The sequence below is a fragment of the Phyllostomus discolor genome, chromosome 5 (assembly GCF_004126475.2).
Source record: "Phyllostomus discolor isolate MPI-MPIP mPhyDis1 chromosome 5, mPhyDis1.pri.v3, whole genome shotgun sequence".
In the NCBI taxonomy this organism is placed as follows: Eukaryota; Metazoa; Chordata; class Mammalia; order Chiroptera; family Phyllostomidae; genus Phyllostomus; species Phyllostomus discolor.
In genome coordinates, this window is record NC_040907.2 from 2,862,007 (window position 1) to 2,884,976 (window position 22,970).

At 65.9% G+C, this 22,970-nt stretch overlaps 1 protein-coding gene across 3 annotated transcripts in view; it reads right to left on the bottom strand.

The window, feature by feature from the left end:
- Positions 1-22,970, bottom strand: part of CHD5 (chromodomain helicase DNA binding protein 5) — a 51,111-nt gene that overhangs the window by 23,607 nt on the left and 4,534 nt on the right. For 2 of the 3 annotated variants that reach the window (XM_036025223.1, XM_028511537.2), the window contains exons 2-13: positions 17,418-17,545; positions 12,286-12,465; positions 10,122-10,240; positions 9,460-9,698; positions 7,803-7,927; positions 6,321-6,444; positions 5,530-5,696; positions 5,126-5,347; positions 3,870-4,076; positions 3,469-3,680; positions 994-1,125; positions 794-902 (exon numbers count right to left, since the gene is read on the bottom strand). In XM_036025223.1, the coding sequence (XP_035881116.1) occupies positions 794-902; positions 994-1,125; positions 3,469-3,680; positions 3,870-4,076; positions 5,126-5,347; positions 5,530-5,696; positions 6,321-6,444; positions 7,803-7,927; positions 9,460-9,698; positions 10,122-10,240; positions 12,286-12,465; positions 17,418-17,545 (1,964 nt within the window). Of the gene's footprint in view, positions 1-793; positions 903-993; positions 1,126-3,468; positions 3,681-3,869; positions 4,077-5,125; positions 5,348-5,529; positions 5,697-6,320; positions 6,445-7,802; positions 7,928-9,459; positions 9,699-10,121; positions 10,241-12,285; positions 12,466-17,417; positions 17,546-22,970 lie in introns of those variants that run through there. The other variant, XM_036025224.1, reaches the window with a different exon arrangement.

Here is a 22,970-nt window from a genome sequence, read left to right on the forward strand (position 1 = left end):
GCTCCCTCCGGGACCCGGCACGCGGTGGGCAGTCAGTCCACATTTGGTGGGTGCGGGCCTGGAGTGCTTCATCCGCCTGATCCGGAACATCGCCCCCCTCACCCCTCGCCCTGCCGCTCGAGGCCACCGCCTCCATGAAGTCCTCCTGATGCACCAGACCCACCGCCTCCTTGAAGTCCTCCTGATGCACCAGACCCATTCGCGTTCCCTGGCACCCCACAGTCCCAGCCCAAACCCCGAGTTCCATGGGCCCCCGGGAGAGGAGCAGTTCTGGAAACGGGGGCCACGGCCCTTCCCCTCACCGGGGCCAGGTGGGGTCTCCGCCCCGAGAACAGGTAAGAACGGTGTGTGATTGGCTGCAGTGCTCCTCAAATTAGACCCTTTTTTATTTAAATGCTTGGAATCAGCTCATCTAAAATAATGAAAGTTCATGGAAGCTACTTGCCCCCCGGTTTTTGCACAGGTAACCTACATTTCCAGTGGGTTGGGAAACCAAGGCTTTGGAGCGCCCCCCAGAGCTGCCCCTCAGCACGAGGCCGGAATCCTAGACCCCAGAGGAAGTGAGCTCGCTCCCCCGCAGGCAGGAGCTGGGTCTCGTCCCCCTGTCCCATCAGGTGCCTGGCGTAAGTGGCCTGAACGACAGGGCCCCGGCACACACCCCACTGTGTGGGCGAGGCCCATGTGTGCCCGGGCCGTGAGGGCCCGAGGTGGAGACCCCGGAAGACGCGCCCTCCTCCAAGGCCAAGCCAGGGGGTGGCCCTGCTGACCCACCCCGCGCCCAGCCCCCACTCACGTCCACGATAGGGGTGTCCGGCGGCTTCTCCTGCTTGTCGTCCTTCAGCTTCTTGCCCTTCTTGACCAGCCTCTTGGGCAGCCTGGCGTCCTCTCCCAGCATCAGCTCCCTGGGGGGAGGGTGGGGGGTGCCATGAGCAGAGCTCAGGCCAGCAGGCGGCGAGGCTGCGGGCAGGGAGGGCCCCCCGCCCCGAGGCCCACCTGTGGCCCCAGTAGGCCTGCTTCAGGCCGTCGTAGTAGGGGATGTCAATGTCGTCGATCTCCCAGGTGCACTGGTCGTAGGGCAGGTCCTTCCACTTGATCAGGTAGTGCACGTCACCCTTCTTGTCGAAGCTGCAACACAGCGGGCAGGTGACGGACGAGGGTGGGACACTTGCGGTGGCCACGGCCGCAGGGAGAGCCCGGGAAGCGCGCCTTGCGAGAGGCACTCCCCAGCCCAGGCCACAAGGCCAGTGACAGGGAGGGCGGGGGAGGCCGAGGAGCCACCGTAACCAGAGGGGCAAAGAGCCGGTGTCCTTCCCATCCTCTGCCGCGGCCACGAAGCGCATGGGTCATTGGTCTGGACACAGAAACCCGAAGTTCTCTCCCCTGACCAGAAGCATTTGCTTTCTAACTTCAAAAAGTCAAAGACCTTGCCCTGACTGGTGTGGCTCAGTGGACTGAGTGCCAGCCTGCAACCCAAAGGGTCGCTGGTTCAATTCCCAGTCAGGGCACGTGCTTGGGTTGCGGGCCAGGTGCCCAGTAGGGGGCCACGAGAGAGGAAACCATTCCTGATGTTTCTCTCCCTCTCTTTCTCCCTCCCTTCTCCTCTCTAAAAAATAAATAAATAAAACCTTTTAAATATACATTTGGAAAAAGTCAAAGACCTGGAGCAGTGCCCATCCCAGCGCGAGGCCCAGCTGCACCAAGTAGATGAGGATGCAGTTCCTACAGGTGGGGTGTGGGGCACCATCTTCCGAAGACCCCCGCCCCGCCCAGGACACAGGGGCCTGAGGGCCAAGCCCGAGGCACAGGGAACACAGGCACGTGTCAGTGTGATTGTGGACCCCGGGCGGGCCTCGGAGCCTCCACCCAACCTGAGCTGATCAGCAACATAGTTGCCCAGGAGCAGGTAGCTGGGGGGCCCCCAAATGGCAGTGGCAGCCTGGGGTCCATCAAGAGAAAGACCAAGCCCCAGACACTAGAAATGGATGCATTTTCCTCAATAAACCATGGGTTGTCACTCACACCTTGTTCAGGTAAAAAAACTGAGAGGAAATTCACGTGCCCTGCTTTGGAGGCAGCGAGAAAACCCACCATTTATGTTTTTATTAAACTAGCCCTGGCTGGTGTGGTTCAGTGGGTTGACTTCAAACCAAAGGGTTGCCGGTTCAATTCCCAGGCAGGGCCCCTGCCTGGGTTGTGGGCCAGGTCCCCAGTAGGGGGCATGGGAGAGGCAACCACATGTTGATGTTTCTCTCTCCCTCTTTCTCCCAGCCTTCCCCTCTCTCTAAAAATAAATAAAAATGAAATCTTTGCAAAAAAGACAATAAAATAAACTGCTTGACGGTCCAATGGGGTCAGTCCAATGATGGGCTTGATTTCCCAGAGGACCTGAGTTCATTTTTAAGGGTCATTTTCAGGGAGGGCTGGGAAGGGTGGGCGGCTTTTGCAAATTCTCCTGCCCTCAGTGGCAAGCTCCCTCGGCCCTCAAAGCAGCCCTGTGGCCATGGCGGGCAGGGCGGGGCACTCTCGTTACCCCATTTTACATGACAGACACACAGAGGCACAGAGCGCAGACAATGGGGAGCCAGGACCACCGGAACTTGAGCAGCTGGCCCAGGTTCTTCAAGTCTGCTGCTGCCGCTGCTGCTGCCTCTCAGGACGCCTGCGGTCTGCAGCCCAAGTCCGCCCAGCGCAGAGCCCGTGAGTCAAGACGAGGGTGAAAAGCACCAGGCCCCAGGCCTGCAGCAGGCACCCAGGGCCCCGCGGTGCACCCACCTGTCAGCCCCTGCCAGTCCCCCCCGGCCCCTGAGCTCCCACCGTCCACCAAACCAAAGCCAGACGCAGCAGACCCGTCACAGAGGCGCTAGGGTTTGCATTAGCGGCCGAGGAGGCAGGTCCTGCAGCCAGAAAGCACTGGGTGCAAATCCCAGCCCCACCGCCTCTTGGCTGTGTGGCTTTGGGCAAGTGACTTAACCTTGCTGGGCCTGCTCTTGCATCCATCAAACGCAGGCAGAAACAAAGCGCCCACCTCTTGGGGCCGACAGCGCTGAGTGGCGTTAACGGTTTTAAACAAGAGGCCAGTGCCTACGTGCCCCGCACGCCAGGCTCGCCTGGGTCCCCGGGACCCTCCTGCAGGGACCACGCACTAAGCTTGGCGGGACCCGGAGGCACAAGGCCACCCAACCGCCCAGCCCCGCGGTGGTCCGTGCCAGTCTCTCAGGCTGTCGGTTAAGTGACGATTAACTTTGGAACTGTTCTCCCACCACCAGTGTGACGTGTGTCACACTTGCAGATGACAACTGTTCTCCCACCACATGCAAATGACACCCCCCAGGTGGCCAAACCACTGACAGTGGGGGCCCTCGGCCCCTCCTCCCACCCCCACAGCACACGTACGGGCCCGGTGCTGCTCCTTCTTCGGAGGGGAGGGGCGTACAGTGTGTGCCGGAGGCTCGGGGCCACGCCACGCACCTGTGGTTCAGGATGCGGTGGATCATCATCCACTCGGGCTTGATGCCGTAGCGGTAGAAGCGCTCCTCCATCTTGGCGTAGAGAGGGTCCTTGCTCTTCCTCTTCTCGCTCTTGCCGTCCTCGTCGCCGGAGCCGTAGTCGAAGGGCGGTGGCTCGTCCATGTCGTTCTTTCTTTGGTAGTTGCGGTACATGACCGTGTGGTACAACTCCAGCTGCGCCCGGCCGGGGCGGAAGTCACCAGAGGGAGGGAGATGAGCCGTGGCCCCCTTGTCGTCCCCCTGACCCACGCGCCCCATGTCCCAGGCAGGCTCCCAGGCAGGACAAGCTCACCTGCGGCCTCCCCCTCCCCAGCACTCAGGGAGCTGAGCCTCAGTGCAGCCGCACCTGCCCAGGCGCCTCACCTGTAGCTCCTTCACCCAGGAGCAGTGCCAGTAGGAGAGGCCGGCCCACTTGACAAAGAACTCTCTCTCCGGGATGCCCTCCAGAGGCTTGGGTGGGGGCGCGCTGGGCTCCACGTCGGGGCCTGGCAGCCCCACCATGAAGGGGGCGGGAGGCTCCGTCCACCTCCAGTGTAGGATCCGCTGGACTTTGCCCTTCAGTGGGGGACACTGCGGACAGAGGAGGGTCCCCAAGTTCAGGGCTTAGCTGCGGGGACTCCCCCTGAGGCTCCTGGGACAACAGGCAGGGGGGCCACCCAGCTCCCCGAGGCAGAAAGCACAACACGGACTGTCCTAGGGAGCCCGCCTGTGCCGTGCGCACGGGAGGTGGGCCGTGGGGGTCTGCATGCATGCTCGCACACACACGCACACACACTAACACACAAACACACACACAAGACAGAAGCCCAGATGCACACGGGTAACTGAGGGCGGGCCACAGCACAGCCCAGCACCCAAGGGTGGGCCTGGGGGACGACTCAGAGCAAGGGGGGCACTTGGTGACTGGGGGGCAGCAGTGAGGGGGTGCTCTCCTCTCTCTGCAGAGACTGAGGCCCCAGGGGCCTGGCAGCCTCTCCCCACCCCCAGCCCTGGGGCGGGAGCCAGGTCCTGAGTGGGGGGTCGGAGCGGACAGTTCTGTGGTTGTGTGGCTTTAGGCTAGTCCCTTGTCCTTCCTGAGCCTCAGCCTTCTCGCCGGACAGTGGGGACCACCGAAGGCCTGGGCCTCGGAAACTCAGTCAGCCTTAAAGGGCTGCACGATAAGCCGTGGTGTGTGTGGTGAGGGTCAGGATTATCCCCACCACCTGGCTCTTCTCACAACAGGTTTCAGGTGAGAAAACTGCAAGACTCTTGCAGGTTGAGAAGCAGACTTGGTCTGCGTGAGGCTGAGGGCAGGACCTGCGGTGGGCGGGGCTCCGGCTTAAGCTAGAGGCTGGAGGGGGCAGGGCCTGAGAGGGCGTGGCCTCGGTGGAGGGGCTTGGAGTGGGTGGGTGAGAGCCTTGATGGGCGGGCTGGTCCTGGTGGGGGCGTGGTCTGGCCCGGCGTTGTGGGCGTGGCTTGTGTGGGGGCGTGCTCTGAGCCGACGGAGGCAGGGCCTTTACGCTCTGGGCTTTAACAGGGAGCAGGGAACAGCCCGGCGTGGTGGGGCGGGGCCTGGCCGGCGGGGCGGGGCCTGGCCGGCGGGGCGGGGCGTTCCGCGCGGGGCGGGCGTTAACACTCACAGTACAGCGCGGGCAGAGCCATTCACCGTTTGGGATCTCGGGCAGCGGCGGGTTGAGGCAGTGCAGGTGGTAGGAGGAGGGGCAGGCGTCGCAGCAGAGCAGCTCGCCGCCGTCCTTGCACACCCGGCAGAACTCCATGTGGTCGTCCTCCTCCTCCTCGCAGCCCCCCTCCTCCTCCTCCTCGTCGTCCTCCTTCGGTTCCCACTGGATCCCCTCCTTCTCCTTGAGGGAGAAGCACAGGTGGAGGCACCCTGGGCCGAAACGCCCTCCACCTGCGTGAGCCTCCCTCCCTCCCTCCCACTCAGCACCTCCCCGCGTGCTGCCCCGAGATGACCGGCGCTGGGAACCGGGGAGCCGGGCACAGGCTGCGCCCTGCCCAGGGTATCCTTCCGCCAAGGGCTTACACAGTGGGGACAGCTCCACTTGCCCTCAGGGGCCTTCTCCAGCTCCGGGTCCAGGCAGACCAGGTGGTAGGCGCGTGGACAGGTGTCGCACAGGATGATCTCGCCGCCCTGCTGGCACACCTCGCAGTAGTCCTGGTGGTCCGTCTCGTAGCCGTCGCCATCATCAACTGCAGAGGGGGACAGGGGCAGCCATGCAGGCTTCGTCCCCCGCCCCAGGGCCCAGCTGGTCTCCACCCCAGGCCGCGCCAGCACGCAGTAGGTGCTTCACAGATGCTGGGTGAATGGACGGTGGGCGGACAGACAGGGTGAATGATACCGGGAGTAATTGTTGAGGAAGAAAAGGGGTGAAGAATGGGCAGAAGATGGATGAAAGGGAAGAAGGGTGGGAGAGACGTCGGAAGGAAGGAAATGGATGTAGCATGGATGTGCATGGATGAGAGGGCGGGCAGGAGGGAGGGAGGACAGTGGGAGGACAGGTGGGCAGAAAAGTGGATGACTGAAGGCTGGATGACGGGCGAGGTCAAGCGGCACTCCCTTCTCCAGTGCCCCCTCTGCCAGTGAGAGGCCCTGGGGTGGCTCCCACCCTGGGCCCTGCATTTGGCCTCACTGGGACGGGACCCCCTCCTGACTACAGACGCCGGGGTGGCTGAGGAAGCACAAGGGAACGTCCTCTTCCGGAAGAGGCCGAGGCAAGAAGATACCCCCCTCCGTTTCCCAAAGGGGGCTCTGCACACCCCACCCCCACCCCCACGAGGCGGCCTGGGGACCCCGCAGACAGAGGAAAACCCTACTCCTCTTCTTCTTGCGCCTCCGCTTGCTCTTCTTCCCCAGGGCTGCGGAGCACTCGGAGCGCATGGAGGAGCTGTGGATGCTGGCGCTGTCAAAGTCCGACTCCTCCCGCTCGTCCTCCTCGCTCTGCGGGGGCAGGGGAGGGCCCGTGAGCCCGGAGCCTGCCCTGGGGCTCATCCCTGGAGGCTTCCCGGGCCCGGGCAGAGGTCGGGGCAGGGCCCCACGGGGGCTCTGGAGGCACACGGTTCTCCGTGGTGCATCTGGTGCCTGCACGCAGCTAGAGGCCCCCAGGGCCCGGCCTGACGTCTGTGGCCCTTCTGCAGCCCTGCTCTCCAGCCCTCGGTCCCCACACCGCCCACCTCCGTGCCTCTCCCCAGGCCGTGCCCTCCCCCCTGCCAAACGCCTACACACCCCTCAAGGGGAACCCCGAAGGACACCTCCCCCAAGGAGCCTTCCCAGACGTCTCCTTAACTGAACCTGTTGCACACAGCCTGTGCGCCAGGCCCGGCCCGGCCCGTCTGCCTGTGGCTGGCTCTCTCCCAGTGTACACGCCCACACCCCTTCTGGAGCAGGGCCACCGCGGCCAGGCAGAGAGGCTGGCACATCAGTCTGTGCTCGACACATGTTTGCCGAGCTGAGCCGCGCCGCCAGCCCCGGGCTGGGCCACAGCTGCTGCTCACGCTCCCCCCCGGGGCGGCTACACTCCAGACTTGTCCCTTGCCTCCACGAAGGGACAGAGAAATGGCTCCCACTCCTGCCCCTCTACAGGGATGGGGCGAGGTGAGGGAAACAAGTGCTCTGTGCGGGTGGGGGGGGATGTGAGTGCCCCCCAGGGAGAAGGGAGGGCCATGGGGACCCCCCACAGAGAGGCAGTAAAAAAAACGCTCCAGCAATGGGCCCCCTTAGGGTGGCCGGGTATAGAGTTGGCCTGGAAGGGTGGGGGGGGGCCAGCCCGACCCTGCCTGCTTGCCCTTGCTGGGGTCCAGCCGCCTACAGACCTAGGAACCCAGGCCCCATCATCCAGGCAGTGGCAGCTGGGGGTAGTGGGGCTGGGAATGAGCCCCCAAGTGCACTCCAAGTGCAGGGGCCCCAGGAAGGATCTAGTCTGAAGCCCTCACCGGTCAGGTGGGGGCACCGAGGCCCAGCAGGGCTGCATGTAGAACGGGACAGAAGTGGGCGGCAGGGGAGGACTGCCCCCCAGCCACTTCAGGAAAAGGACTGACAGCCCTGTTTTCCACAGTCACCCCCACCTTTGCACACACATGCAAAACGTCTCAGGCACTCCCAAGGACCCTCGTATGTGTGGGCGAGCTGTCTCGCCCCCCCCACACTGACCCTCACCTTCCAGTCCACCCTCTCACATGTGCTCACACACTCATACACACGTGCTCACACACACACACTCAGACAGACATAAACACACACGCTCACGCACACAAGCCCAGGCTCGTGCACACTCAGACACAACCAGCGCCCGTGCTCACCGAGGAGCCTTTCTTCCTCTTGGTGCCCAGCCCTCCGAAGCGGAACTTGAGCCCCGCCACCTTCTTCCCCTTGCCCTTCTTCCTGGCATCCTTGGAGCCTTTGATCTTCTTCCTCACTCCGGGCCCTGGAAGTCACAGAGGAACCGTGGCCACAGCTCACTCAGCCCTCCCGGCCATGCGGCAAGGAGACAAGGAAAGGGCCGTCCGGCTGTGGCCCTCTCCAGGGGTCCCAGGCTCAGGGAGACGATGCCCGTTTACAGTCGCACAGCACGGCGCGGGGGCGGAGCCAGAGCGTGACCCGGGCCCAGGCTCCGCCCCCGGCCCTGGGACGCCCCTCTCCCATCTGGGGGACAGCCCTGTCCTGTCCCCTCTCCCCAGAAAGAAGCTGCCCCCATGGAGCCACACCAGCAGGACCACCGAGGGCCCACCCACCTGTGGGCTACACCTGCACCCTCACCTGCGCCCTGGAGGAATGGGGCAGGAAGCTGTCTAGGTCTGGGTGACCCCCATAGCCAGGCAATGCTGCCACCCCCTAGCCAAATGCTGGTTCCTGAGTGGCCAGCGGGGTGGAGGCTGTTTTTATGGAGATGCCCACAGAACAATTAGCCGCCTGGGGAGTACCGATCCCCAGCAGCACCCCCCAATGTGCTGAACAGGGCGATGGGGGCCTGGAGGCAGGTGGCCTCGCCCCAGGCCCTCCGCCAACTGCACTGCTTGCAGGGAGATGGGGCTGGGGGCCCAGCTGTAACATCCAAGGAAAATCTATTTCAATTTTTCCGGCTCTGAGCAGGCAGCCCAGAGAATCAATAGCTCAGCAGCTGGAGCCTACGAGGAAATGAGAAAGCAGGGCGGGGCCCGGCACAAAGGCCAGCAAGAGGGCAAGCGGGGAGCGGGCTCTGCCCTGTCCCACGATGCCCGCTGGCCTTGCAGGGACCTGGAGAAGGGGCACATCGTACCGGCAAGCAAGGCTCCTCGGGGCTGAAACAGGGAGTCTTGGAACGCCCTCGGTCCCCCATCAAAACCCAGTCTGGGCACCCAGACCGGCTGAGCTGCCAGGGACCCCGCCATGGACAGCCTTGGGAAGACCGCTGTGCCACCAGCTATGGGGCCAGGCACCCTCCACCTGGGGTGGGAGGGCCCTCCCCAGTGACTCCACGTAGCAAAGAGCCTCTGCCATCCCCATATCCCCACCCAGACACCCCGTGAGTCCAACTTGTACCGGGACCTCCTTCCGGGATGCCCCAGAAGCTGACTGACCACGCCCACACACGTCCATCACCCCAAGGACCTGCTGCTGCTCAGGCAGGAGGGGTCACGGGCTAACCTCGGACCGCCTCTCCCTGGGAGTGGCCCAGCCTCTGACTCCAGAGGCTGTGCCTCTCAGCAGCCTGGGCTTCCCCGCTCCCTTCCTCCACACCCAAGTCAGAAGGGGCCAGGGCAAAACCCCCAAAGGAGGCCCCGAGCACCGCCTCCCACCTCTCCCCCAGCCCCTAAAGGCAGGCAGGACAGGAGCTTCGATGCCACCGCAACAGAGCTGAGAAAGTCCATGTGGGCCAAGGCCAACCACGGCGCTGGGCCCCTGACGGAGACTGCCCCCAGCCTCCCCACTGTACGAGGCCATGGGGCCCGGAAGGGCGCCTGTCCACCCGCAGCTTACCCTTGCCCTCTTTGGTCTTGGCCTTGCGGATGGGCACGGGCTGGGGTGGCTGCTGGGGGCTGACAGCCAGCGGAGGGGCAATGGTGACCGTCTCCACAGCCGCGGCCACCGCCGCCGCGGCCGCCGCCGCCGAGCTGCCCTTGAAGGGGTTGTTGGCACTGAACTCCCGCCACTTGGCCCCCAGGACGGTCATCATCTTGGACATGGGGATCTTCGGGTTCTTCTTGGCAATGAGCGGCCTGTGCGGGGTGGGGGAGAGGCAGGAGGAGGGTGAGACCCCCCACCAGGACCCCAGCAGGACCCACCCCTCCTCTACCACCCCTGGTTGGTGGCACCAGCACCATGCTCCAGGTCGGGAGAACTGGGAAGAAAGGGGGACAGGGGAGAAGGCAAAGCTGGAGACGGCAGCCCACCCCCCAAATGCCCGACTCCTTGTTTACATGGCTGGCAATCTTCTAATTAGTTGGGTTTCTAGAACCTGTGAGACCTGAGGGCCCAGAGAGGGGGCCGGCAGGGGGCGCTGCTGTCCGCCAGAGCTGAGGGGGCATGAGCGAGTAAGGCCCCCTGGGACTGGCTGGGACCACCGTCCCCACCCAGGAGCCGGCTCTGCCCCTCTGACCCCCCCCACCACGGACGCCCAGCCCCGGCGGCCCCCGGCCCACCTGAGGAACTGGCTGAAGGCCTTGTAGTTGGTCAGCGTGTGGTAGTCGGCCTCCGAGAACAGGTAGTCCACATCGTCCAGGCCCCACTCGGCCATGAGCTGCCCGGAGGACTTGGGCTCCTGCGGACATGGGGGCCGGGGGCGGAGTCAGAGGTGGGTCCTTCTAACCTGCACCCCCGTCCCCGGGGGGAAGGGGGACCGTGCCTGTGACTTAACAAGAGCAGTTCTCGGCCACCACTGAGGACACCCCAAAACAGCCAGTCCCCAGCCCCTTCCTGGGAAGTGCAGGGCAAAGTGCCTGGGGGGGTTGACGCAGGGACTTAGGGGGACCGCGCATGTGCCCGGGGCAGGAGGACCAGGACTCGCCCTCTGGGAGGACTGTGTTTCAGGGGTCTGGGCTCTGGGGTGGGACAGCAGCCCGAAGGTGGGTTTTAGGAGGCAGCAGGCCCAGGGCGGCCTCAGGCATGGTGGTGGGAATGGGGCGCCCCAGGACGGCCCCTGGTACTGCTATGCATGGGCCCCATAAAAGGACAGGCTGCTGCCAGGTTCCAGGGCCAGAAAGGTGTGCCCTGGCCAGGGCAGGGACACAGGACAACCCCAAGAGGGCCCCTCATTGCCGCTTCACTTTCCAGATGGGGCGCCGAGGCCCAAGGGTGGGTGACCTCCCGAGGGCACACAGTGAGCCCCTGAGATGCCCCGCCCAGGTGGCAGATGGCCGGGCCACCCTGGGCCGCCCGGGGGAGGAGCGGGGTTGGGTGCTGGGCGGGCGTGCCCGTAAACTCTGGAGCGACACAGACGCCGGTCCTGATCCTGGCTCTGCCACCTATTGGCAGTGAGGTGAGCCGCTTCACCTCTCTGTGCCTCAGTTTCCCTGTCTGTAAAACGGGGACAGCAGCCGCTGCCTCACCGGAGGGAAGGAGTCAGCACCGGTACTCGGGCCACGCGCCTGTTCCCGGCTTGCTCCAGGCAGCCCTGCCGGGGGCCCCCCCCACCAACCCCCTCGGCCAATCAGCACACCCCATTCCCAGGCCCCGGGCCCTGGCCCAGTCCAGGGGACACTGGGTCTCCAGTGGGAACATCCAGGCCCCAGGCCTGCTGTCCCTCCTGCTGGCTGGGGCCGTGGGTAGCCAAGAAGCCCTGAGCTGCCACCACTTCCATTCTCCTACATGCCCAGAGCTTCCTGGCCCCCTGTTCTGGGTGACACTTCAGGGGCGGAACCTCCTCCCTCGCCTACGACCTGCCCCCACCCCACACAGCCCTTCCTGGGGGCTCCCAGGCCTCGGCTCCCACCGGGACATAGACCGGCACGGGATCACCCGGCTCGCTCCGGCAAGCGCACGGTCGCTCAGAGCCGCCAGCCCCTCAGCCAGCGCCAGCCACAGACGGCTCGAAGCATGCCTGCGGGGGAAGGCAGTCCCTCCGAGAGCCGGCACCGCCGCCCCACCGGGGCTCCCCAGTGCCAGGCGCTGACAGGCACCATCTCTGCGTCTCCCGCCGGCCACTGCGCTCGTATTTACGGAGCACGTACCCTTCAGTCCGGGCCAGCCGGGGAGCCCAGTCAGTCCTGGGTGGCCAGGGCTGACTCAGGGTCCTCTGCCCCTCCCCTCCCTGGAGGCGCCCCCACGGTGCAGCCTCCCCAGGGTCACGGGGACGACGCCTCCCTGACCGGGCCCTCAGACCTGTGCTGAGCAACGGCGTCCCTTCTGCTCTGCGCGGAGCTGCCCCGCAGCTCCTTGCTGGCAAAGGCGCCACTCGCTGATTCATTTCCCCACACTGCCCCAGGAGAGAGGTCCCTGACACGCGTGAGCCCAGGCCATCACGCTCCCAGAAAGAGAGCGCCAGCGGGCGGGATTGCGGACAAGGATCGGAGAGGCCGCTGTACGGCGTCTGCCCCGAACTCCCAGAGCCCGCCTGCCGTGTGTTCAAATGTGCGTCTGAGGCTCGCGGCTGCAAGTCTCTCTCACCGGCCGGCACCCAGCCTGCCCTGAGCGCACACGCACAGACACGCACAGACACGCACAGACACGCGCACCCGCGGGCCCTGGGAGAGACGCTCAGGTCCTGGCCCTCGGGGCTGCCGGGCAGGAAGGCGGGAAGTGACAGCAGGAGGCTCCGCCCTCCGCGCGGGTTGCCCTGGGAGACCGCGCCCCCGCCACCCGGGTCACCTTGAGGCATCCGTCATCGTTGGCGTCCTCCTCCTCGCCCTTCCTTTTCCGCTTGGCCTTCTTCTCCTTCTTGTCCTTGAGTTTCTTCTTCCTCTTTTTGTTCGGGGAGTAGTCGCTGCCCTCGCTCTCCGACTTCTCGTCCAGGTCCTCCTCATTGTCCGACAGCTCGTCGTGGCTCCCCTGCAAGACCAGGGCGCGGTGAGGGCGCCAGGGGCCCGCAGGGAGCCCGGGGTGCTGGGCCGAGGGCCCACCTGGGAGCGGGCTCCTGGCACAGCCCGTCGGCCGTGCTTTCTAGGCCATTCGGCGCCCAGGTACTCAGAGCTCAGCCCCGAAGCCCAGCCAGAGGGCCTCACCCTGAAGGACCGGGGCGGGGCGGGGGCAGGGCAGGGCAGGGGGGGGCGCCCACAGAGTAGGAGTGCACCAAGCCAGGCTTCCCCACTGGGCCAGCTCCGTGCGGCCTGCAGGGGGCGCCCTGGGGTGGGGCTTGGGCGCGGCTCCAGTCAGAGCAGGCTTCAGGGGACTTTGGGGTTTGGAAATCTTGTGGGACGGCACCCGGACCCAAGAGCCCAAAGCACAGGACGTGACGCCAGGAGCCCAGGAGCAAAGTGGGCCAGAAAGGCCACTGGCCTCGCCAGGGCTCCAGCCCCAAGCGCCTCCTTCCCCTCTCGGCCACGGGAGCCCCCCACGGAGCGGCGGGGGTCGGGGCTGCCTGTAACTGATGTACAGCCCGCAGCCCAGCGGTCCCTGCCTGCGGGCTCTCCAGAATCCACCGTGCACAGGCCCACCTTCCCCCGCCCCCACCCCGGCCACAGCATCACAGTTCAGGACAAGGTCATCTAGGCAGCCCCTCGGGCTGGCTCCCTTGACTTAGTTTCCCCTTCCACGTGAGCATAAAACAGCCCGTTCACACGGAGATGAGAGAGGTGCCAGCCCCGAGCCTCCCCGCCGGAAGGCCCTGCCCCTGCCCCTGCCCCTCGGAGAACGCTGTTCTCTCTCTTGGCCCTTCCAGGCAGAGGCGAGCCCTCCCTGGCCCCTCCCGGGGGCGGGGGCTGCGGGGAGGGAGGTGGGCGCTGGCGCTCAGGTTGCCAGCACGGGCTTGTCTGCTTCCTGCTGGCTGTCTACCATTGTCTAGGTGGGCAGAAAGAGGCGTGAGGGAGATGGGGGAGCACCAGCCAGATGAAAAGCGAGCTCAGAAACAGTAATGGGGAGAGAGGCCTAAGAGGAGGCGGGGAGGGAGGGGTGAGGACAGGGTGGGGGGGGGGAGAAGGGAAGAAACAGAGGGGGAGAAGGAGGAGGGGAGGGAGGAGGGAGAAGGAAAGGGAGCAGGTGGGAGAAGGGAAGAGAAGGAGGGCGCCCAGGGGAGTGGGGTCCTCAGGAGAACCCCAGGAGGGCCCGGCCCAGTGCCTGCCCTTTGCGGCCACACTGTAAGGACCCAGCTAGTCCCTCCACCAGAGACACAGCTGGGAAGGGGCCAGCCTGCAGGCTCCCCACCCTTGCTCAGCTCCGCTGTCTCCCAGCTCTGCGCTCCCTGCTCCCAGAACTCCGGTGCCCCTCCAGCGCTGAGTCAGCGAGCCGGCCGGCAGGCCGCCAGCTGGCCTCCACCCCTCTCCTGAGTCCCGGTGTGTCCCACACGCCGACTGGCCATGCCAGGCCCCAGGGGCAGTGCAGGTCCCCACGGCTGCCTGGGGCAGGGCGGCTCCCGCTCCCCCGGCTGGTGGCCATGGCTCCCAGCTCAGCCTCGGTCCTGTGGGGAGGTGGGGGTATGACAGGGACCACCATGTCCCCTGAGGGTGCAGAGACTGGCCAGCTTGGAGAGACCACCCTTCGAGAGGCCTGAGAGACAGGCTCTCCTCCGCCCTCACCCCAGCAAAGGTAAGGATGGGAGGAGGAGGAGGAAGCCACGCGCTTCAGCACCACGGACAGCAGCAGTGGGACACCTAGGAGGCCGGCTGTCAGGCCTGGCCTTCAGCTGCCCCTGGACAGACCCCACCGACCAGACCAGGGATGAGAAAGAAGGACCCTCGGGGGCCCTGGGGCTCCCGGTGGGGGCTGCATGGCAGAGAAGGCCTCAGAGCTCCGACCCTCGCTAGCCTGGGTCTGGGCCAGTCACTGCCGCGTCCTGGCCTCAGCCTCCCTGCCGGAAATGGGGACGCGCACGGGGTGGTTAGATCATGTAAGGGGAGACCTTACACACTGACCCACGACGACGACCCCACCTCTGCTTGAAAGCCGAAGACGCAGCGGGGTGACCAACTGGGGGACACCACCAGCCTCGCGCCCGGTCTCCGCAGACCCGAGCGTGCCGGCAGCTAGGCACCAGTTGCGGTGCAGATGCCAACAGAGGGGCTGCCGTGGCCACGCCTCGGGGGCAGTGGACCCCAGCATGTGCCAGGAAGCAGGCACTGCCACATCCCAAGTGCAGGAGAGACCAGGAGTGGCCAGCACAACTCCAGTGTGGAGCCAGAGGGAGAGGGGGGAGGGAGGGAGGGAGGGAGGAGCAGGCCGGGCAGAAGAGCCCTGCACCAGGCACTGCTGGGAGGGCTGGCCCAGTGTTCACCCCAGGGCCACCCGGGGGAGCCGGAGGGCACAGGCCTCCTGGAGGGAGGGAGGAGCTGGAGCTTCGGCAGGACCCCTAGCTTCGGGGAAGGGGCCGACAGCCCCCTCGGCCCTCACCATGCTGGGGGAAGCCCTTTACAAGAGAGGGCTCTGCTGCCCTAGCTCCGCCCCCCACTCCTGCCTGCCCTCCCCCCCACCCTCTCTGCACCCTGCCATCCCCCTCAGCCTCGTGCACACCCCCTGGCCCACCCACCCCAGCACCAGAGCCTCATCCAAGCCCTCCTGCCCACACCCGGGGGCTGGTGGAGGGTGGGGGTGCAGGACCGCCTTTGGAGGTTGGCTTCCCCCTGGGACAACATCTGCAGCCACAGCACGTCTACAGTGGCCCATCAGCAGGACCCACGGGGACACAGCCTCCGCCGGTGGCAAGAGGAGGAGTGTGACGGAGAACCAGGGTTAGTGCCGTACATTGACACTGACCGAGAGGGGCTACGGGCCAGGCCACGTTCAGGGGGGAAGCAGCAGGCACAGACCCATAAGGCCCTGAGCCAGCCTCAGCCCTGGGCTTTGAACGCAGGGCGACAGTTGGGGCTTTGACCTTGGCGCTCTCCTCCGGGCTGCGGCAGCCTGGGGCATGGGGACGGGGATGCCCTTGGTGGAAAAGAATCTTCCTGGACTTGGAGTCCCCGCAGAATCCGTCTGCAAAGCTGCCTTCATCAGTATGCCCAGGTGGTGCGTGCGCGCAGCCGGGGGCAGGCGGGGGGGTCCCAGCCCCGAGCCCCAGGCCCACAGAGGACAGCATGCCCCCAGAGCAGGCCGGGGGACCCCGGTGAGCCGTCCCCGCCCGCCCTCCCTCTTCCCCAGCTCTGCAGATGTTTCTGGATCCAGGCCGCCCCCTCCTCCCTCTCCCTCCCCTCCACGCCCAGTGCTCAGCACACGCCACGTCTCGAAAAATGAGACATTTACACTCAAAAGGAAGGACTCGGAGAGTTGGTCATTCTCGATCTGGGGTCCTTCAAGACGGAGAGGGAAAAAGAAAGAATCGGATATGAGCCTTCCCATTCACGACTGTTATAAACAGTTATAATTTAGCACTGAATAATTGGTTGCCATGGTAACCGCTGCAGTACAGGTTGAAATCATTTCTCCCTCCTGCGCTGGGCCTGACAGGGAGCTTCATCTACATATGCTCAGGTTCTGGCCACAGTCCGGCTATTTTATGTAAATCGGAATCCGAGACTCGCTGCCGGTCTCCGTCCCGCCCCGCGAGCACGCACACACAGAAAAACAGGACGGCTGCTGGCCCGACCGCCCCTGCCCGCCGGCCGCCGCCCGCCCTGGGGCCGCCTAACTGGAGAGCCGCAAAGGCTGCAATCCCCCCGTGTGGTGGGGGGTGGGCACAGGACTAGGGGATCCCGCCCTCTGGCCTCAGCGTGCTCCAGACCCTCTAAGATCAGCCAGCTGGCCAAGCCCCGCTCTCGGCAATGCAGGGAGGGGACGGCAATGGCCCAAGGGTGGCCTTGGGGGCCTGTCTGGTACTGCCGGGCCATCTGCAGAGCGCCAGGCTGCCCTTCTGAGACCCTGACCCGCGTCTCAGGAGACGGAGGAAGGAGCGAGTGCGAGGAAGAGAGGGGAGGGAGCGGGGAAAGAATGAGGCGGTTGCGGTGGGGGGGGGTGGGGGGGGGAGTGAGGAGAAGGGAGAGATGGAAAGGAGCGAGAAGAGAGCCAGGGAGACGGGAGGGACCGCAAGACATAAACAGGACAGGGGCCCAGCTGAGGCTGACAGTGGAGGAGACACAGACGGACAGACGGACCGGAGCCGGGGAGACACACGTTGCTCAGGTGTGTCCAGAAGATGTGGGGGGACAGCTGAGTGACGCTGGGGTCAGGGGGCGTGCGCTGCCCTCCCTCTGCGCTGCAGACCCCTCCAGATGCCAGACACCGCCCTCCCCCAGCCTCCTTCCCAGACCCACAGGCACCCTGTGCCCTGCCTGGGGCTGGGAGAGGGGCAGGGGTGCCCACGGGCACCCGGCAGCCCTGGTAGTCCCTCGTGTGCGTGTGGGAACTGGGGAGCCCCAGCCTGAAGCCCTGAGACCAAGGACAGGACCCGAGGCACCTGCTGTCCTAACCTAGCCCCTGCCCGGTCCCTACAAGAAGCTGCTGGGAGGCGCTGGGAGACGGGTGCAGGAGGCCCCTGCCCTTGCCCCGCGGCCCCTGGGCCCTGGATCCCACCGCCAGCCCAACACACGTGGAGCCTGGGGGTGAGGGCGGCCGTGGCCTCGACCAGGAAACAGGCCCTGCCCCCCAGGGCCCCCCTCCATCCTCTGCCCACAGGGACGGACCTGCAGGGCCCGGGGGAGGTGTTATCAGATGATGGAACAGAAAATTCAGGGCCCCGAGGTCCGCGGGGTCTCCCTCAGTGGGGGACAGTCCAGGCGAGAAGCACTGGCCCCACCCCCACGGGACAGCACAGAGGCAGGAAGCCCCCGTCTGGGCCCGGAGGCCGGAGCTCAGAGCTGGCCCTGCAGGCCCCGCAGCGCCAGGAGGCCTCGGCACGCCCCGCCCAGACCACGCACCTCCTTCTTCTTCCGCTTCCCTTTGGACCGGTTCTCCTTGAGCTTCTTGGGCTTCTTCTTCTTGGGAAGGCTCACGGGCTCCTCCGGGAAGAAGTCCTCAAAGCCCTCGAGGCCGCCATCTTCTTCTTCTGGAAGAGCCAGGAGGGGAGGGGTTGCTCCACACGTCCCTCCAGGAGACCCCCAGGGACGCGGAGCGGGAGGCAGGACCTGGGGACCCGGCCAGTTCCTCTGCCACCAGCCCTGCAAGGTCGCAGCCACCAGCCACCCCTCCCCGGCCCCCGGCCCCCCGAGGACCCCCAGACAGGCCCCTCACCCAGCCCCTCCCGGCCCCCGGCCCCAGGGAGCGGAGGCCCAGCCCTGGGGGGCCATCTCACCCCCCCACCTGGGGACCTGTGCCTCCTTCCCCAGTCAGCAGAACGCCACGCTGTCACCACCAGGCCCCCACCCGCCCTCCAGCCGGACAGGGCTCTGAAACAATGTCTTGACCTCCTGAGCCCGAGTGAGCAGCTACGGGACAGCCCTGTCGATGCGCTCCCCCAGGAGAAAGCAGCCCCCCGGGGTCCCGGAGCCACCTCCAGCTGGGCACCGCCCAGGGACAGGAGTGCACAGGTCACCCACCCCAGGACCACAGAGAGCTGGGCTGCAAGTGCCTTGGGGTCTGGAGGAGAGGCCGGCTGGGAGGGTGCCAGGACCCCCTAATGGGGGTTGAGGACCACGCTGCCGCTCCCCGCCACACACACCCACACCCACACGGCCACACAGCTACACACCCCTCAGTCACACCCACACAGCTACACACCTCCACAGTGACACCCACACAGCTACACACCTCCACAGCCACACCCACAGCTACTCACCTCCACAGTCACACCCACAGCTACACACCTCCACAGCCACACCCACAGCTACACACCTCCACAGTCACACCCACAGCTACACACCTCCTCAGTCACACCCACACAGCTACACACCTCCACAGCCACACCCACAGCTACACACCTCCACAGCCACACCCACAGCTACACACCTCCACAGTGACACCCACACAGCTACACACCTCCACAGCCACACCCACAGCTACACACCTCCACAGTCACACCCACACAGTTACACACCTCCACAGTGACACCTCCACAGCTACACACTCCCAGTCACACCCACAGCTACACACCCCCAGTCACACCCACACAGCTACACACCCCCAGTCACACCCACACAGCTACACACCTACACAGTCACACCCACAGTGTCACACCCACAGTGACACCCACACAGCTACACACCTCCACAGTCACACCCACAGCTGCACACCCCGTCATACCCACAGCGTCACACCCCCAGTCACACCCACAGTGTCACACCCACAGTCACACCCCACACAGCTACACACCTCCACAGTCACACCCACACAGCTACATACCTCTATAATCACACACACAGCTGCACACCCCCAGCCACACCCATGCAGCAGCAAGCCCTGAGCTCCTGGGAACCAGACTGGGGCCAGCCAGGAGAGTAAGGAGGATCATTTTGGAAGCAAATGCAGCAGAAGATGCCGCAAAAACAAACCGCCCAAAGTAGAGATGCGTCTGTCTGCCCCAGGGCAAAGGAAGCTTCCAGAAGCAAAGCAGAACCTTCGAAGAATCCACAAAAGGGCCCACAAGAGAGCCGTGGCCCCTGCCAGCCAGAAGCCCCAGGCGCTGAGGCCGGCTTGCCCACCCGGTCCCCTCCCTGCCCCGCGTGCACCAGGGGACAGAGAAGAGAGCAGCCAGGGCGGGGGGCACAGCCAAGAGTCTCACTCAGCCTGAGGACTGCTGCCCGGAGACCCCGAGGAGGACCAGAAGGGCCAGGGCGACCGGGAGCGGGGGGGATCAAGTTTATTTCTATGTATTTTTTTATCCTCACAGAGGGCATTTTTTTTCATCATGGCTTTTAGAGGGAAAGAGGAAAAGAGAGAAACATTGGTGTGAGAGAGACACTTTGACGGGTCACCTCCCGTACATGCCCCCATGGAGGGCTGACCCCGCAAACTGGGTATGTCCCCGACTGGGGATCAAACCCTTGACCTTTCAGTCTACAGGATGAAGGTCCAACCAACGGAGCCCCCCGGCCAAGGAGCGGGGAATCCACATTAAGGATACAGGGCCCCACCCCCACCCAGGAACCTTCCCCGCTGGTGGTTGTCACCACACTGAGCACACACCACAAACGCTGGGACAGCAGTGTGCACACCCAGGACACCCCAACCCAGGCCCCCCAGCTTGCCCTCCCATGGGTCACCCCCATTTCACCCCCAACCCCCCCACGCCCCCACCCCCACCCCCAAGGCAGAGGGGGTCTCCTGGCTCCCACTGCCACACCACGGGTGCTGCCAGAGGGCGCTGGGGACCAGCAGCCCAGTGGCTGCCCCGCCCACACGCAAGGCCCCAGGGGCTGGTTCCCACACATCCCACCCCCTTCCAGGGGCAGGTGGTGCTGCACCCCCGCCGGGGCACCTCTTGGCACTGGGGCCCACCTCCAGGGTGGCCAGGGACCTGTGGCCTCCCCACCGGGACACACGTGCCCTCCCTGTCTTGTACAGCCCCCCGGGGCCCCCGTGCCAGCCCTCCCCCTCCTGCTGGGCAGACAGCCCTGGAGAGAGGCAGACAGCCCTGGAGAGAGGCAGACTCCAGGCAGGATAGGGGACTGCCCCAGGGGAGGTGCCCTGAGCACGGCCTGAGTGCCGGCCGCCCCTGTGGTAGGGCCAGCGTGGTGGTCCTGACCGGCTGAGGGGGCACTGCTGAGGACAGGACCACGTGGAAGGCACCACTGCTGTGGCTTTGGGCCAGGCTACGGGGCACAGAGCCAGACAGCGAGGGGCGGGCTTCAGGCTGGGCTGAGGCTGGCAGGCCTCACTCGGACAGGCTGAGGCTGGAGAATGACCCTGTCCTGTCCCCGCACCCTGCTGCGGGAGGGGCAGAGGTTTTTGGAGCCAGTTGAAAACATGCCCAGGGACCCCCCAGAGCGGTCCTGGAGTGGAGAGGTCTCAGAGGCCATAAGGGGGCCGGCTGGAGCCAGGCTGGGAGCAGGTCTGTCCGCCCTGCCGGCTCCCCCCGCTGCCTCTGCCTCCCCCCGCTGCAGGGAGACCGAGACCGCCTGGGCAGAGCCGCCCCCGCGCCCAGGCGGTGCCCGGCGAGTTATGTAACAGGCTCGGGCTGATGCAACCGGGAGGGGGCCTCTCCCTCCATCTCCTGCCACCTCCCCACACTCTTGTCCCCTCTGCAGGGCGGTCCCCCAGCCCAGCACCCGGTCACTGACTGGGCAGCAGAACAGACAGAGAGATGCACAGGTGGCTGCAGGAGGTTCTAGAAGGAAGCCCGAGACGTGCGGTGGGCTGCACCCGCCCTGCCTGAGGGGGAGGGGCACACGCTAGCCCTGACCCACGCCCGGAACAAGCCTCAGCGGATGAGGCCCCCAAGCCCTCGGGCCACGGGCAGCCCCGTTCTCCGTTCCGGAAGACCCCGGGCCCATTTGCCTGATGGAACCCCTCCTCCTCCAAGAACGTTCCGGGGCTGGCGCACAAGGATGGGATCCCCTCCCTGCTCACCCCCATCCCCAACAGGCTCTTCCTGTGGCCTCACAGCTTCTGGGGTCCCTGAGGACGTGACCTGTTCCCCCACACCCACAGTTCCCACTCAGCCTGTCTTCGCTCCAGCTCCAGCCCTACCACCCTCCTCCGCAGGGGCCCCGAGCTCTCTGGAACCAGGCCTGGGGAGTCATCCAAGCACCCCTTCCCCGTGCCCGCCACCCCTCGGGGGCCCAGGCCGTGCGCCTCTCCTCGGGGCACACAGCCAGCAGCAAGGGGGGTCCCGCGCAGCCAGAGTGAGGGTCCCAGGGAGAAGGGGCCTCAGGACTCCTTGTCCCGCTGGCTCCTGGTGGCCCCAGGTGATAATCAGGACCCATCAGCCTTGTCGCCCCTCCTACCTGCTGGGCCCCCAGGTCAGAGCAGGCCTGGGGCAGGGGCGGGGGCGGAGGAAAGGCGGGGGGCCCTTGGGGGAGGAGTCCGCCAGGGCACAGAGAGGTCCTGCTTCTCCCCAAGCTCCCCCGGCCCCTCACCACCTCGCTGCGCAGGCCCGGGCTGAGCCCAGAGGCCCCCTCCGCCAGGCAGGCCGCAGCCCCGGGGAGCCAGCCGAGCGGGACCTTCCCCGCGGCCACGGTCACCACCCACCACGTACCAGTGGGGGTTCCGCAGTCCCCCTGTGCCGGAACCCATGTGCCTTCATATTCATTGCACGGCGACCTGGGAGGTGGCACTGCTGCCGCCCCCGTGTGCAGATGGGGAAACTGAGGCTCCCAGGATCTCCTCCTCCCTCGCCCACATCTCAGTTTCACAGCTGGCCGGTGACAGAGCCCGGTGGGCCCCTCGCCCCAGGCCAGGCAGCTCCCCGAGTTTGGACCAGCCCTTCTGCTCAGGACGCAATTAAACAGCACGGTCTACGAGCCCAGCTTGGGGCTGGGCCCAGGGGACACTGAGGTGACTCAGGCCGCCTCCCCCCAGACTCGGGGTCCCTCAGGGGGCATCGGAGCTAGTCCACGGGTCCCATGCTCACCCCTCTCCCCCTCCCAGGGGGAGGGCAGCAGCAGCAGCGCCTGCCCAGAGGTAAAAACGCACCCCCCACCCACCCCAGGGAGCTCTGCAAAGACAAACACAGGATTGTGGAGAGAAAAGCCAGCCTGTCTGATCTGGGGGGTCGAGGGTTTGGGGTGGCAAAGCCAGGGGTCGGGGCAAGAGCTCCATGGCCAAGGTCAAGGAAAGCCAGCCCATCGGCCAGCTACGGGGACCCAGCTGAGCACCCACCACCCTCCCCGGGCCTGGGGAGAGGGGCTCCTTGCACTCCCCACCCCAGCCCGGCACCAAGCCAGGCCCAAGGCCGTCTGGTGACCAGAAGGAGGGAGGGACGGGGGGAAGGGGTGCCGACTTCCACCCACAGCCCCTTCCCGGCAGGGTCACCCTGCCGCGCCCATTTCTTCATCCTTAACACTGGGTGACAACTGCCCTCCACACGGGGACGGACGATTTGCCACTGGGCGTGCAAGTGCCAGGGCGAGGCCCGACAGGCGCCCAGCCGTGGCAGGCAGCGTCCGGGGGGCTCGGACACCGTCAGGACAGCGGGGAGCAGCTGGGCGGGCGGCAGGGGCCCCGGTTTGGGCACTGCCGGGCCAGGGGTGCTCAGGGCCACCCCAGGGCCGACCAAGGCTGAGGCTCCCACCAGTCCTTGGAGCACCCCGCCGCGTCACGGGCCCTCTGCTGATCACAGGGGCGGGGCGGTCCTCCCGCCCGGGAGAGGATTAATAATTTATTTATGACATTTAAACAAAACCCAGACATCACCTCACGGCGTCTCATCAGAGAGAGCATCAGGCCGGAGCACTCTGGGCAGGCGGGCGGGGGTGGGGTGGGGGGCGAGGCCAGTCTGTCCCCCTAAGAGGCTGGGGGAGGTGGGATGCTGGTGGGGGTGGGGGACCCAGGGCGGGCAGGGAGGGGGAGGGAGGAGAGGCAGGGAGGGGGGAGAC